This window comes from Schistocerca americana, chromosome 1, assembly GCF_021461395.2.
Source record: "Schistocerca americana isolate TAMUIC-IGC-003095 chromosome 1, iqSchAmer2.1, whole genome shotgun sequence".
Taxonomy (NCBI): Eukaryota; Metazoa; Arthropoda; class Insecta; order Orthoptera; family Acrididae; genus Schistocerca; species Schistocerca americana.
In genome coordinates, this window is record NC_060119.1 from 58,514,230 (window position 1) to 58,529,710 (window position 15,481).

Consider the following 15,481-nt stretch of genomic DNA (forward strand, 5'->3'; position numbering starts at 1 on the left):
CATATGTAGACTAAGAGAAAGCTTTTGATAATGTTGACTGGACTACTCTCTTTGAAATTCTGAGGGACTGAAAGGCTATTTGCAACTTGTACAGAAACCAGACAGCAGTTATAAGAGTTGAGGAGCATGAAAAGGAAGCAATGATTGAGAAGGGAGTGAGACAGGATTGTATCCTATCCCCTATGTTATTCAGTCTGTGCATTGAGCAAGAGATAAAGGACACAAAAGAAACATTTGGAGTAGGAATTAAAGTCCAGGGAGAAGAAATAGAAACTTTGAGGTTTGTGGTTGACATAGTAATTTGTCAGAGACAGCAAAGGAACTGGAAGAGTAGTTGAATGGAATAGACATTGTCTTGAAAGAAGGATGTAAGATGAACACCGAAAAATGCAAAACAAGTGCAATGGAATGTAGTCAAATTAAGTCATACGATGCTGAGGGAATTAGGAAACAAGACACTTAAACTGGTACATTTGTTTTACAATTTGGGCAGTAGATGATGCTGAAGTAGAGAGGATATCAAATGTAGTTGAATGAAATAGACATTGTCTTGAAAAAAGGATATAAAATGAACATCAGAAAAAGCAAAACAAGGATAATGGAATGTAGTTGAATTAAATCATGTGAAGCTGAGAGAATTAGATTAGGAAATGAAACACTTACAGGTGGTGTCTTATCTTTCCCCCAATTAAATATGCTTCTAAATCCTTACATTTGTCCTTTAGCCATATTACATTTTCTGTCAGTCTCATCTTTAGATGTTTCTATTCCATTTCACCTGCTTCATTCACTACATTTTTGTATTTTATCCTTTCATCAAATAAATTCAATATTTCTTGTGTTTCTGCTAGGCCTCTGCTGCCTTCACTATTTCAGCTCTCAAAGTTATCCATTCTTCTTCTGCTGTATTTCTTCCCCATTATCGTCTGTCATTCCCTAATTCTGAAACTTGTCAACAATCTATGGTTCTTTCAGTTTATCCAGGTCCCACCTCTTTAATTTCCTAGCTTTTTGCAATTATTTCAACTGACATATAAACCAGTTTTCTTACCCTCCCCCTCCTTTCCCCAAATAGTTTCTTTAAATACGTTTGAGAAAGATTTGCAGGATAGCTGACATCAGGATGTCATTCTGTCAGAGTAGCACATCAGCCACTGACTGAACAAGGCCTGTCACAGAAATCCACCCACATTGTGTGCCTGCTAAGAGGCTATATTGCTCATTCTGGGAACTGTGGGTAATGGTCTGAAGGTTGTGTCTTCACTCATGCACAGGTGGGTCCCCAGGCATTCAAGAATCCACCTGAAACATCTGTGGGTCATTGCAGAAATCTGCTCATATATGGCCAGCTACGTCTTTCTTTGACTCCCACTGCTATTTTGTCTTCACCTATATCTCTTTCTCTTTCACTGCCACTTTTTGTCTCCCGCAAATACTGTCTCCTGTCTCCTTCAACAGAAAAAGCACAAATCTGTTCTCATGCCAACATTTTTGGTGAGGAAGGCAGAATGAGGATTGAGCCAGCTGGTTCCCCACTTTTCTGTGAGCCTTATAAAGAGAAAAATAATTGCTTGGAAAACTTTTTTCTTTCTCTCTGTGCTCTGACGGGCTACAGCAGGGTGTGCTAGTTACATAAAATGAATTCTATTGGCCAGTAAAGTTTTGACAGTTTATTTATATACTTCAACACATATAAACAACAAGTAAGTACACATAATACAATGTTAACACAAAATCGTTCGCTGTACATTTTTTCTGGCTACTTGCCCATTGATGGCAGTTCACTGAAAATGTTGAGGTTATGATTTGTATCTTAAAAGAGTAAAAATATTAGTAGAAATATTTTACTGTATTTGCAGTCTTCCCAGTTTAATGGAAGTTTTGGCAGTCATTTTAAATTCTTGTCAGGCATGTTAAGACCCTTTCTAGCCTATTTTTTGCCACAGAAGTACCACTTTGGGCATATTTGTATAGGATTGAATTGCGTATTATACATAAACATCATGCCATAATGTTTTGTTTTTGAGAAAATACTGACTAAAAACATGGTTTGATGACTTAAGAACCCTAATGATCACCATTTGTTCATTACATCACTTAAACCTATATTTACACCTCAGACTGAATATTACGTGCATATTTTACATGCATAAGTACAGTAACTTTGAGCCTCTGGGTCTCTGTAATGCATAATGATATTCAACAAGTTTCGAGATTCTCCAGGAATACGATCTTAAGAACACATGGTAAAAATTTCAACAATTTACCATTAACAGAAATTACAATTAGTACTTATGGTACTCAGAAATCATGGTTTTTCAGGTGTATCTTGATAATGGATACAGATATTCAAAAATGGGAAAATGGCCTTTCTAGATGAATGTCTGAAGAACGTGCACTTAAAATTTGAATCATTTGTTATGGTTAGTTATTTATATAATTGTGACCCACTGTGCAAAAGTGACTTAAAACCAGTTTTTATGGTTTTCTGCATAAATAGGGCACTTTGAACCTCTGAATCTCAGTAACACAAAATGATATCAAAATAAGTTTTTAGTTTCCTTAGAATACCATTTTTAAGAACATACATTAAAAATTTCGATCAAATATCATGAACAGAAATTACAGATGTGGCCATTCCCAGTATTGGAACTGTTCACATCCGAAAATCATGATTTTCAGTGTTTACCCAGGAACTGTCCATAAACAAATGGTGTTTTTATGATCCATCTAATGTTCACTGTAGACCACATGTAATGCAACAGAATCAACCCAATTGCTCAATTTTCATGGGCTGGAGGAAGTGTGTGATGCTTAAATTTTGATCCAGTGCTGTAGGATAGCTAGAGTATGCCTGTCCTTCAATAGTTATACAAATGGTCACTAGGCCAAGGGCTCTCCAAAACAAATTTATGTGGAAGAAATGTTGCTCAGCATGTGTCCGACTAGGTATCCATAGCTTATATTACATGTAGATTTTCAGTAGTTGCCTTAATTCTGATGACTGATGATTACCATTCACTATAGGATTTTCTGCGAAACGAGAACATTTTGTTATGATGTTTCCAGACTCCAGTTCTTGTTTTGGAACAAAAAGTTACCATAGACTGCTCCAGAGAGGCTTACAGGATTTATTAAACAGGATTTTTCTGGTAGAAATTCCTTCACTGGATATTTTAGATTATTTTACTAAGTTCACAGAATTATTCAAGTAAAAGCTTTTTCTGTTAAAAAGTAAAAGATAATGTCATTCTGTACATCAACGTAGCTTGCTTCAAGACAGTACACAGTCACCTACATTCATAGAATAAAATACTGTCAGAACATTAAATTGTTTATTCATATAGTATGAGCCATATGAAATACAGTAACTCACATTTTGGAATATTCCAGGGGTAAAGTGTTAATAAGCCTTTTGAGTAACTGTACTGTCATTTAATTTGAAAACTTTTGGCTTAAAAATCAGCAGTATGAAAAGGATAGGTTGCTACCATTAAGAGAAAAAGGAGAATTGTCTAGATGTCTAAAACTTAAAGCCAATGCCCACCAGCTCAGTTGCCCCAAAACATTAGCTTCAGGTTTTTTATTTTTCAAAATGTGAAAGTTGTTGAAATTCAAAAATACAATCATCATTTCTTGATGAACTAGGCATTCTGATCCTAGTCTAAGGTGTTTCATCAGGTGTGTATGTTAGAACTTCAAGTTCAACACATATATTTTGGAACGACACAACAACACATATAAGTCACAGAGTAAGTTGACAAGCAAGACGTGTACACGTTAGCATTCGAATGAACACTGAGTCCCAGTCTAGCGGCCGCTGCTCGGCTGGCCGCTTAGGTGGCACAGCTGCTGCATAGCTGGCAGACAGCGCTGCACGTAGAGGACGCGCGTAATTGCGCGACGGCACTTTGAATGATCGGCGAGTCACAACACTTTTCCCCGCTTTGAAATTGTTGCACTGGTCTTGATGGAGGTGTCCTGGAGATGGCTAACGTCCATAGGCTTTGGTTGACTCGCCGTAAAGTCTCGAGGAGGAGGCTTCCCGTACGGACGGAAGTGTCCCTGATGATAACGGGTCGAGATGACAGGAGACGTAGGGGTCGAATCTGCTGGGGCCCATGCACCGATCTGCCCGTTGCAGCAAGTCCAGTTGATATGACAGGAGACATGGGCAATGTGTCGGCGTCCGTTGGAGGAGGAGGCGAGTAGATTTGCTCTGACAGAGGACGGTCCTCCGGTTCCTGCATGGGCATGTCTCCTGGTTGCGTCCGTTCTGGTGCTGGCATCGCAATGACGGTGAGAGGGCTGCATTGTGAGTATTGAGAGATGCCAAGATCCCGAGGGTCAGGTAGAGCCAAAGGTGGTGTGGCGGCATTCGGAACAGGCGTTGCTGGCACCCGAGGCCGAAGCTGGTCCGAATGACGCACTGCAACACCCGTGTCCATCTGGATTTCATACAGGCATCTGCCATGGTGTTGTAAAATGCGGCCCAGGCTCCAGTTTGGCCGCCTGCCATATCCCCGTACCCAGATGAGGTCGTCGGCGGTGAACCGGCCAAGTGAAGGCACCCGCGGCCGTGAGGTGGGAGGCCGCAGAAGATGAAGTAGCGTGCGGGGCTGTCGGCCATGTAAGAGCTCAGCCGGGCTGTGGTCCCCATGACGGTGAAACGGTAAGACGCCAGAAACTGGAGAAGGGCATCATCAGCAGCAGAAGAAGTCAGAAGTTTCCGCATCTGAGCCTTAATTGTGCGGACCAGTCATTCAGCCTCACCGTTGGATTGTGGATGGAACGGCAGGGCCGTGACATGCATAACGTTGTGATGAGCACAAAAATCCGCAAATTTGGAAGAGGCAAATTGCGGACCATTATCAGTATCAAGAGTAGAGGGGAGGCCTTCCAAAGAAAAAATGCGGGCAAGAGCACTGGTGGTTGCTGCGGTGGTAGGCGACGTGCAGTGGACAATGAAAGGAAAGTTAGAGTAGGCGTCAATTATGAGGAGCTAATAAGTACCTAAAAAGGGTCCTGCAAAGTCAGCATGAATGCGCTCCCAGGGCTTCTCAGGCGAAGGCCACGGTGACAAAGATTACTTCGGGGCAGCGGCCTGTGACGCACAAGGGCCGCAGGCAGCGACCATGTGTGCTATTTCAGAGTCGATGCCAGGCCAGTACACATGACGGCACGCCAGAGATTTTGTGCGAGACACACCCCAGTGCCCTTGGTGAAGGAGGCGCAAGACCGAAGCACGCAAAGACGCAGGTACCACAACACGCGGCGAAGCATTGTCAGTGGAGAGGAGGATAACACCATCCCTAGCCGTGAGGCGGTAGCGCGAAGTGTAGTAGTTCCGCAACGGATCAGAAGTCTTAGCGGACGGGTGATCTAGCCAACCCTTCTGAATACAGTGTAAAACCTGGGAGAGGGTAGGGTCAGAACCCGTAGCAGCCGCCAGCCTGTCCCCAGTGATGGGGAACCCATCCACAACCCGCTGCTCGGCAACATCCAGGTGGAAACACAAAAGTTCGGCCCTATCGAATGCCTGATCACGACCCATGGGAAGGCGAGACAGTGCATCAGCATTCGCGTGTTGAGCCATTGGCCGGAAATGAATCTCATAATTGAAATGGGACAAGTAAAGAGCCCAACACTGGAGGCAGTGTGCAGCCTTGTCGGGAAGTGACGTGGATGGATGAAACAAGGAAACAAGTAGTTTGTGATCCGTAACAAGATGAAATTTTGAGCCATAGAGAAAAACACCAAACTTATGAAGAGCATAAATGGTGGCCAAAGCTTCTTTCTCAATTTGAGAATACTTTTGTTGGGCATCCGTGAGCGTTTTGGAGGCATAAGCAATGGGTTGTTCCGAACTGTCAGAAAAACGTTGCGCAAGGACTGCACCAACCCCATATTGAGAGGCGTCTGTGGCAAGAACAAGATGTTGGCCAGGTCGATAAGTAGCCAGGCACAGGGCCTGTTTCAGCATAGTCTTCAACTTCTGGAAAGCCGCTTCACATGACGCGGACCAGTGAAAAAGCACGTTTTTATGCAACAGGCGATGCAACGGCTGAGCCACTGAAGCCGCAGACGGTAAAAACTTGTGATGGTATGCTATTTTCCCCAAGAAGGCCTGCAGTTCCTTAACAGATGTAGGGCGAGGAAGGGCATCGATCGCAGCGACAGTTTGTTGAAGCGGACAAATACCATCCTGAGAGAGTTGAAACCCCAAGTACGTGATAGATGCCTGAAAAAATTGTGATTTCTGAAGATTACACTTAAGACCGGCAGTCTGTAAGACATGAAAAAGTGTGCGGAGATTTTTGAAGATGTTCTTCAGTGGTGGAGCCAGTGACAACAATATCGTCCATGTAATTGATACACCCAGGGACAGGGAGCAATAATTGTTCCAAGAATCGCTGAAAGAGAGCAGGGGCGTTAGCAACCCCGAATGGCAAGCGTTGGTATTGATAGAGACCAAAAGGCGTGTTAAGGACCAGAAACTGCCGGGAAGCAGCGTCGAGAGGAAGTTGATGATAAGCTTCTGACAGGTCAATTTTAGAAAAATACTGGCCTCCAGCAAGTTTAGTGAACAGTTCTTCAGGACGGGGCACAGGGTAAGTGTCGATGAGGCATTGAGCATTTACAGTGGCTTTGAAATCGCCACAGAGACGAATATCACCATTTGGCTTAGCAACTACAATGACAGGAGAGGACCACTCACTGGAAGTGACAGGAAGCAAGACCCCTGAAGCAGTGAGACGATCCAACTCCCATTTTACCCGATCTCGAACGGCCACAGGAATGGGCCAAGCCCGAAAAAACTTAGGCCGAGCAGTGGGTTTCAAAGTGGGCTTCAAAGTCATTTGCACGGCCTAACCCAGGAGAAAAAAGGGACGAAAATGTCGTCGACAAGGAATCCAGTTGAGCATAAGGAATAGCATCGGAGACAATATTGACAGAGTCATCTATGGAGAACCCAAAAACGCGAAAGGCATCGAAACCAAAAAGATTTTCTGCGTTGCTCTGGTCGACCACAAATATGGCAACAGTGCAAACGACGGATTTGTAAGATACCTCAGCATTAAACGGTCCCAAGAGAGAAATCTTCTGTTTATTGTACGTCCGTAATTGCCGAGTGACAGGGGACAGGAGTGGAGAACCCAGCTGAAGATACGTCTGAGAATTAATTATAGTGGCAGCAGAACCGGTATCCACTTGCATGCGAACATCTCGCCCAAGGATTTGGACAGTGAGGAATAACTTCCCCGAAAGGGAAGAAGTGCAATTGACAGACAACACAGAATCAGACTCAGCGTCATGTTCATGAACATCGTGTATGTGGTTGGATTTGCAAATGGAAGTCACATGACCTTTCTTTTTGCAGTTGTGACACACAGCCCAACGTTGGGGACAATCCTCGCGTGAATGTTTCGTAAAACACCGCGGACATGAAGGAAGTTGCCGGGGGTTTTGCTGCAGTTTCTCAGCAGGTTGTTTATGGCTATGCCGAGGCTGCACGTGGGAGCGCACAGCAGCCACGTCGGCCGGCGGGGACGCGACGCACACGTCGTCAACAGCGCACAGAAGTTGTATTTCCCCGACATCACCCCACGCCTCTATTTGCGCCCCAACGGCGCGAGAAATTTCAAAAGACTGCACAATGGAGAGAACTTCATCTAGAGTCTGATTCGCCAACTGAAGGGCACGTTGCCGAACTTCTTTGTCAGGCGCCGACCGGATAATAGCATCCCGTACCATGGAATCGGCATAGGATTCTTTGTAAACGTCAGTAACAAATTGATACTTTCGACTGAGGCCGTGAAGTTCAGCAGCCCAAGCGCGATAGGATTGATTCGGTTGTTTTTGACAACGATAAAAGGCAACACGAGAGGCTACCACATGCGTTTGCATTTGAAAATAGACAGACAGAAGTGAGCACATTTCAGCAAAGGACAAAGACGCAGGATCCTTCAAAGGAGCCAATTGCGACAACAACCGGTACATTTGAGGTGAAATCCAGGAAAGGAACAGAGACTTACATGGTTGTTCGTCCGTGACATGAAATGCCAAGAAGTGCTGTCGAAGACATTTTTCATAATCAGACCAGTCTTCCGCCGTCTCGTCGTAAGGAGGAAAAGGAGGTATAGCCAACGACGAGAAACACCCCGTATTTGACGCCGCGACGAAATTGCGAATCGCCGCTGTGAGAAGCGTTTGCTGTTCAAGGAGATTTTGCAATAGTTACTCGACAGTAGCCACGGAACCCTGTGAGTCAACGGTGAAAAGGAAAAATCCACTACCTCATCGCCAATTGTTAGAACTTCAAGTTTAACACATATATTTCAGAATTACGCAACAACACATATAAGTCACAGAGTAAGTTGGCAAGCAAGACATGTGTACACGTTAGCATTTGAATGAGCACTGAGTCCCAGTCTAGCGGCCGCTGCTTGGCTGGCCGCTTAGGTGGCGCAGCTGCTGCCTAGCTGGCAGACAGCGCCGCACGTAGAGGACGCGCGTAATTGCGCGGCGGCACTTTGAATGATCGGCGTGTCACAACAGTGTAAAATACAGATTTTCCAGAAGAAGCTAGTGAGTATTGGATTAATAAAATGATAGCTTCCTGTGATAATATGCTTCATTGGTTGAATTATTAGGAAGCAGAAAAAGAATCCATTCACAGAGCTCTTCTAACAACAAGTTTTCTGGAATTTAAATGGTCAGAACATTTAATCTTGTAAAACTTGTCTGTTTTCCTCTTATGTTGTTCATTTTAAGGCATTAGATGTTGTTTCTGCTTATTCAAACTTTTTATCTTGAGTTGCATCTCACCCATCATGCACACTTCTGTTCATGATTGTATCTGACAAGTATGTTGCACCAAATTTGGTCTCCTGTATGATGGGCGAATAAATAACTAAAAATAGTGATTGCATGGCATCCTAATATTATTGGTTTACCACAAACGTTGTGCAGGATCATGTACTTTGGAAACCTCAAAATGAAATTCAGAAGAAAAATCAAGCAATCTATTCCTGAAAACTGACACAGTGAGATCCTGTCAAGAAATATTCTGGGAAAATGAAGCAGATGTACTACTATTTAAGAAATAGATTAAGTAGTGTGAAAACCACATGTGGAACTACATACTATTACTTAATTCTATTTTAATATATATGTGAAACATTTTAAGAAGCAAATGAATTATTAACTTGCTCATACTGAGAAATAAGGGGCAATCTCTAAATACTGTGTTCATCTTGAAGGAAGACAATTTCTCAGTCAAGATTGCATTTCTAAAATCTTTATGGTAATTGGTTTCAGTAAAAGAGAGTTACCATCATCTGATCTGTAAACAGTGTACATTAGATTTAAAGCACATTAATTTATGAAAATAGCATGCAATGTCGTAGCTATAAAACATGGAGCGAGTTATTATTGCACATATCTTGGTAAACATTAATAACAAGTGTCCAATGAGAGCTATAAATGTACTCCATATTTTAATTATTCAGAGAGTTATGTAAGATGCATTTGCATGTCAGTGTTAAAACCAGTATTTACAGTATATTTTGCCAAGTGCATCATCCGATGTTACAATTCACACAGTACATCACTGACGCAATAGCACCTCTGAACTGACACATGAGAAAAGTTACTAGAGAACATGTTGGCATTTAGTGCCACTAGGGGTTACATGTGTATTCATGTTACTGTCAGTTGCAAATATAAATATGTAATTTTAATAATGCCGTAACTTATGTACAATTATATATAGTATAGATTTTTGTTGTGACAACAATAAGTTGAAAAAGACAACATGTCATTAAGGCTGCAGCCTGAGTCATATTTCAGAATCCTATCCATGTACACCATAATTGGATGGATAAAAAAATCTGCTCACCAAGCAGCGCCAGAAGAACACATATAAAAGGTATCACGTATGCAAGCTTTCGCAGCAGTGGCTCCTTCTGGCAGAAAGGTTGAAGGGTTAAGAAAGAGGGGTGAAGTAAAAGGACTTGACAAGTTTAGGAAAAGAGACAGAGTTCGGAAAACTCACTCAGAATGCAAGGTCAGGAGAGACTTACGAGATGGGAAGGAAAGGCATATAATTTTGGACTCTCAACAAACTCTACAAAGGGAAAACATTAAAATCTCAAATCCAAGATAATAATATGGAAGCAGTGATTAAGAAAATTCACTGAGACAATAAAAGATTTAGGTAAATAGTATGATGTGTATGTTGTCTGTGGATATAAGCAAAGACAAAATATGTGATGTAGGTGGATAAAGGTCACAGTAGAATGTTTAGTCCATGACCAATCCAGCCTAAGGCAGTTGAAATGAGGCGACATTCAGCTCTAAGGGAACACAAAAAATCAAGTATATAATGTGATCCTTTGCTCATGGTCTATGTGTGGTGAAACTTGAAAACCAAAAATCCAATAACTAGGCTACAGCATTAATTATGCATTTTTTAAAATTATTGTCTGTGAAGCCTAACAAAAGGAGCTAAAGCCAAAGAAATTAGTTGCAGTGTACTATGAAAAATTTTAAAGAATGTTTCTGTAAAATCTAAGAGGCCATTAAGAACGTTATACTGTGTCACTTCTTATGAATATATATTTTAAATTTTCCAGACTATCTTAACTATTTGCCTTCAGCAACATAGTGGAGAATTTTGTAGTTGTGAAGAATTTTGTGCTTTGAGTCTCGCAGATGATTGCCAAATTCTGTGTTATTATATGTAGGTCAAAACAGGTGATCTTTTATTTTGCCAGATATAGAGAACATGCTGGCAAACATAAAAACACAGCATCATCTGCGAGACTGCAGTTTCTTTGTTAGGCTTCAAAAATAATATTTTTTAAAAGTGTGTAATTAAATACCATAGCTAGCTTACTGGCTGTTTTGGTGTTCAAGTGTCACCACAAGAAGACCATGAGCTATAGATATGTTGGGTACTTGACATATCACTTTACCTTAGAGCTGAACATCACCTTGTTTCACCTGTCTTAAGCTGGATTATGCATGGACTTATCATATTGTTGTGACCTTTATGTACCCATATTGTGTATTTTGCCCTTGCTTATATCCACAGGTAATATATTGTGTAATTACACATTGTACTTATGACTATATTCCCATTTTCTCTAACATGACTATATTCCCATTTTCTCTAAATCTATTAGTACTTCATTGAACTTTCTTTGTCACCACTGCCAAGGTATTATCTTGGTTTCGAGATTTTAATGTTTTCTCTTTGTAATGGTTGTTGAGAGTCTAAAACATTTTTGCACCAGGGCTACGCAACTGTTTCCAGAAAGTCCTGAAATAATTTATGCTTTGTGGTTGGTACTGTAGTTAGAAGTCAATTTTTTGCACATTTTAAACAATATGGTATCTTCAATTAACAACTCACATGCAACTTAATTTTTCAGAGCCATCAGCATTGATGCGTAAAATTCTTTTGTGATAAGTTTCCCTTTGTTCCCCTCTGTGGCAAATTTTGCACTTATTGGCAAGTGTCTTATTTAGAATACTGAAGAAAAGTAGTTTCATCAAATTAAATATGTCCTTAGGTTCTTAGTACTGCTTAAAAGTTCTTATAATCTACCACTCAGCTGTTCAATTAACAGTTTCCAAATTTTCACTATTTTGTTCACTATATTTAGTTTTACTCCTAACTTTGTGCAGCTACATCTGTTCTTTGATTAACTTAAACTCTTTAGAGCATTTTTTACTCTTTGTTCTGTCCAAAGAGAAGACTACTGAAAGAGCCTTCCCATCTCTTTCTGTAACTTTACCATTATGAAAGAACAACAGAAAAGACTTAAAACACGCAGCACAGTTCTATATTCACGTAAGTAATGTCTGTGTACAGTGCTACAAATAATGGCTTTTGCTAGCTTCAGAACTTGTTTTTTCTTCTTACAATTCTGATCAAAATTAAAGTGCCCAGGACTCAAGACAGTTGACCTTAATGTAGTTTTTGTAAACATTGAATCGATATTGTGAAAGTATAAATTTTGAATAGACTGATAGAAAACATTGTAAACAAAAGGAAAATGGTACTTCTGAGGCCATAAGTAAAAGTAAAGTTGTACAGTAAAATGAAATCTAGATGACAGCTGAGGCTTAAGGAATACTGTATGAGAGTTGATGAAGATAGCATGCCCTCTGTTATAAATCTGCATATAAAGTTATATTTTGACTGTGGGAAGCATTAATTGTTGTGATAAATAATTATAACAGTATAATAACAGTTTAGTGCTTTCTGTTGTATTAACTTCTCAGTATTAAATATTCATTACTTTTAGCAGAGTGTATTAAAATTATCTTATCCATGTGCTAAATAATGTTGCAAAGTTCAGTCTTTGAATATCCAGTTGTTCTTTGCTTTGCAGATATGACTTCTTTCTTGTATCACAATCAGTGCGCCAAGGGACAGTGAGTCCAACATCTTACAATATTATTTATGACCACCTTGGCTTGGATCCGGATAAAATACAGCGTCTTACATACAAATTGACTCACATGTACTTCAACTGGAGTGTAAGTATTATAAAAAAAGGTTATGTTTATGCAAGCATTTGGAGACAATGGTTCCTTCTTCTGGCAGAAGGGTTGAGGGGGAATGAAGAGAGGTTTGTTTTTTGTGTTTGACATATATGTGTGTTTCTGAATCAGTAGAACTATTACTAGTGACTCATTAAACCATCTGTCTCTATCCACGGTTGATAAACATCTGAACAATCATTTGAATATTGTACCTGAAAATGAAGTTAAATGACTTAGAAGGTGAATACTACATAATGGCAACCGAGAGGAGTATTGTAAATTCATATTACTAAAGTGCGCGTCATCTATGTTGGCGGCCGAGTTTAGGTTCGTTCTGCGCATCTGACGTCACAAAACACAGTCAGCCAATGAACAGAGAACGACGTTGCCAGATCTTGTCTGCAGTGCAGAGCACGGACGAGTGTCTTCAGTTTTAGAAACGTTCAGTCATAAATAAAGTAATAGAACAAAAGCAATGTCTTGATAGCAGACTTTCTTTTATAGAAAGTTTGGAAAAAGCATTCTTTATACCAACTGCTTCATATTCTATTAATTAATTAAACCAAACATGTAATAAGACTCCTAATTCAGGCGATAGCAAGGAAAGGTGTTTGTATCAGTCCCACGAACAGCTTTTTCGCAATAAAGAAAAGCGGTGATTGTTTATTTCCTATTGTACTTCGACGAAGTGTGAGTAATTCATAGTCATACCAACAGTGTTTGTCAGTATTTTGCGTCACGTGTTAGAGTCCTCATGAAGTTACATTGTGAAACCCTCATGAAGTTACGCTGTGAGACGAGCTGCGTTAGTGTAACGGTCAAGGTGTTGGGCTGCTGAGTGAAAGGTTATGAGTTCAAACCTTGTGCAGTGCTTAATATTTTCTTTATTTAAAAACAATATCGAAATGTCGTGCTTCATGAATTTTATTTGTTTGAATGCAATTTTTTTTAAATTTCTAGTGCTTTGTCTCTTCATTAACCCTTTCGCTGCTGCAGACACGTGATCCCTGCATTCCGCGCTGTGCGCAATTTTGTCATCACTGCGCTGCTCACCTGTGCAGACACACGGTGTTCCCACTGCTTTGACACACTTATCATTCGATATCACAAAAACTATTTGGCACAAAAATTTGATTTTTACACATCTTCTTGACTGATACCTTCCCCCCACAAATGACTTAATTTTGTTTCAATGTTCAACGCAGTTATGGTGCAGCATTAAATGTAGTAAACCATTGCAAAAAATTTTGAAGAGATTGCAGAGGTAAAACTCCATAGCGTATACTTTCCTTATGGTCGATTTTAGTTGCCACAATGTTGAGAATGAAATGTGGACAAGATACCTAAATTTCATATAAAATTTACTGTATATCAATATCTCATTTAATTTAAGTACCACATAGGTGTTGTATGTAATATTGAGAAATATTCCGTCTTTCGCGACTGTAATAAAAGTTTTATTTACACCAGGCGCGTTTGGCTTTATTTTAAAGCACTTCAATCATTACGACACATACGACACCTATGTGGTACTTAAATTAAATGAGATATTGTTATACAGTAAATTTTATATGAAATTTAGGTATCTTGTCCACATTTCATTCTCAACATTGTGGAAACTAAAATCGACCATACGGAAAGTATACTCTATGGACTTTTACCTCTGCAAAATCTTCAAAATTTTGTGCAGTGGTTTACTATATTTAATGCTGCATAATAACTGTATTGAACATCGAAACAAAATTAAATCATTTATGGAGGGAAGGTATCAGTCAAGAAGATGTGTAAAAATCAAATTTTTGGGCCAAATAGTTTTTGTGGAATCGAATGATAAGAGTGTCATAGCAGTTGGAACACCATGTGTCCGCACAGATGAGCAGTGCAGTGACAAAATCACGCGCAGCGCGGAATGCAGGGAGCACATCTTTGTAGCAACGAAAGGGTTAATGCAGCCGTGGTGGCTTTACTTCATGAACTGCACGCTCCCCCCTGAACGTAAGCTTGCAAACTATGCTATACTATGGCCTGCTTCTCTTGGCACGTGCGTCGCGTGCAACTAGCAACGCAGCAATCTCCCGCGTCTGGGCGGGCATGCGTGAGCTGCCAAGATAAAAGAATTGAACTATAGTAAATACAGATGAATGCCCAAGAGTTCTTTATTGAAACATGGTTAAATGAAACTAAAAACAGTTCAGCATGTCTGTGATGTGATGTGAAGTACATTATTAGCAATTATGCATTCAATTAGCTTTGCCTAATGTAAAGGATTTCACTTCACAAATTATTATTTTTAATAAAAATATTGAAAAGCCAAGAAATTTTAAACTTTGAAATAATTTTAAGTTTACATCTAATTTTGTATAATCCAACTGCTCATGCTTATTCAATATGGTATCACTATATTTTTATCGTATTATTGTAATTTATTGTATGCAAGAAGCACTCAAGCTGCTGCGTGACTGTCGCTTTTGCATTACCCTCTCCCTTTCCTCTTCTCCCTCTAACTTATTTGGAGCAGTACATCTCAGTGCTAATTGGTTTCATAAGGTATGCAGTAGTGATGACAGTAAAATATTGGAATGGAATGGGCTAAGGGGTAGAGGTTGCTGCCCTTCAGGCTCATCTATATGACCATGCCCACCCACCCTAAGAAAGTAGAACAGAAATTAGAGTTTGGAAGTGGCATCAAGCAAGAGATGAAATAGCCTTAGCACTTTCTTCAACAGTTTTCTCAGTAATGTGGAAAATAAATTTGACATGCAGCCTCAGGTAACTGCAAATGAGCCTCACATTACTGTAGAATGAAGTCCTATAGTAAAAGCTAACTTACCCCATAAAAGGCGTGGCCATTTGTGGAAGCAGCCACTTGGTTTACCAACATAGTTGCAGCTACTGTACAGAATCCTATTCAGGCATGACCACT

At 40.2% G+C, this 15,481-nt stretch overlaps 1 protein-coding gene across 1 annotated transcript in view; it reads left to right on the forward strand.

The window, feature by feature from the left end:
• Positions 1–15,481, forward strand: part of LOC124596818 (piwi-like protein Siwi) — a 267,140-nt gene that overhangs the window by 200,178 nt on the left and 51,481 nt on the right. The window contains exon 12 of the mRNA XM_047135901.1: positions 12,405–12,552. Coding sequence (XP_046991857.1) covers positions 12,405–12,552 — 148 coding nt within the window. The remainder of the gene's footprint in view (positions 1–12,404; positions 12,553–15,481) is intronic.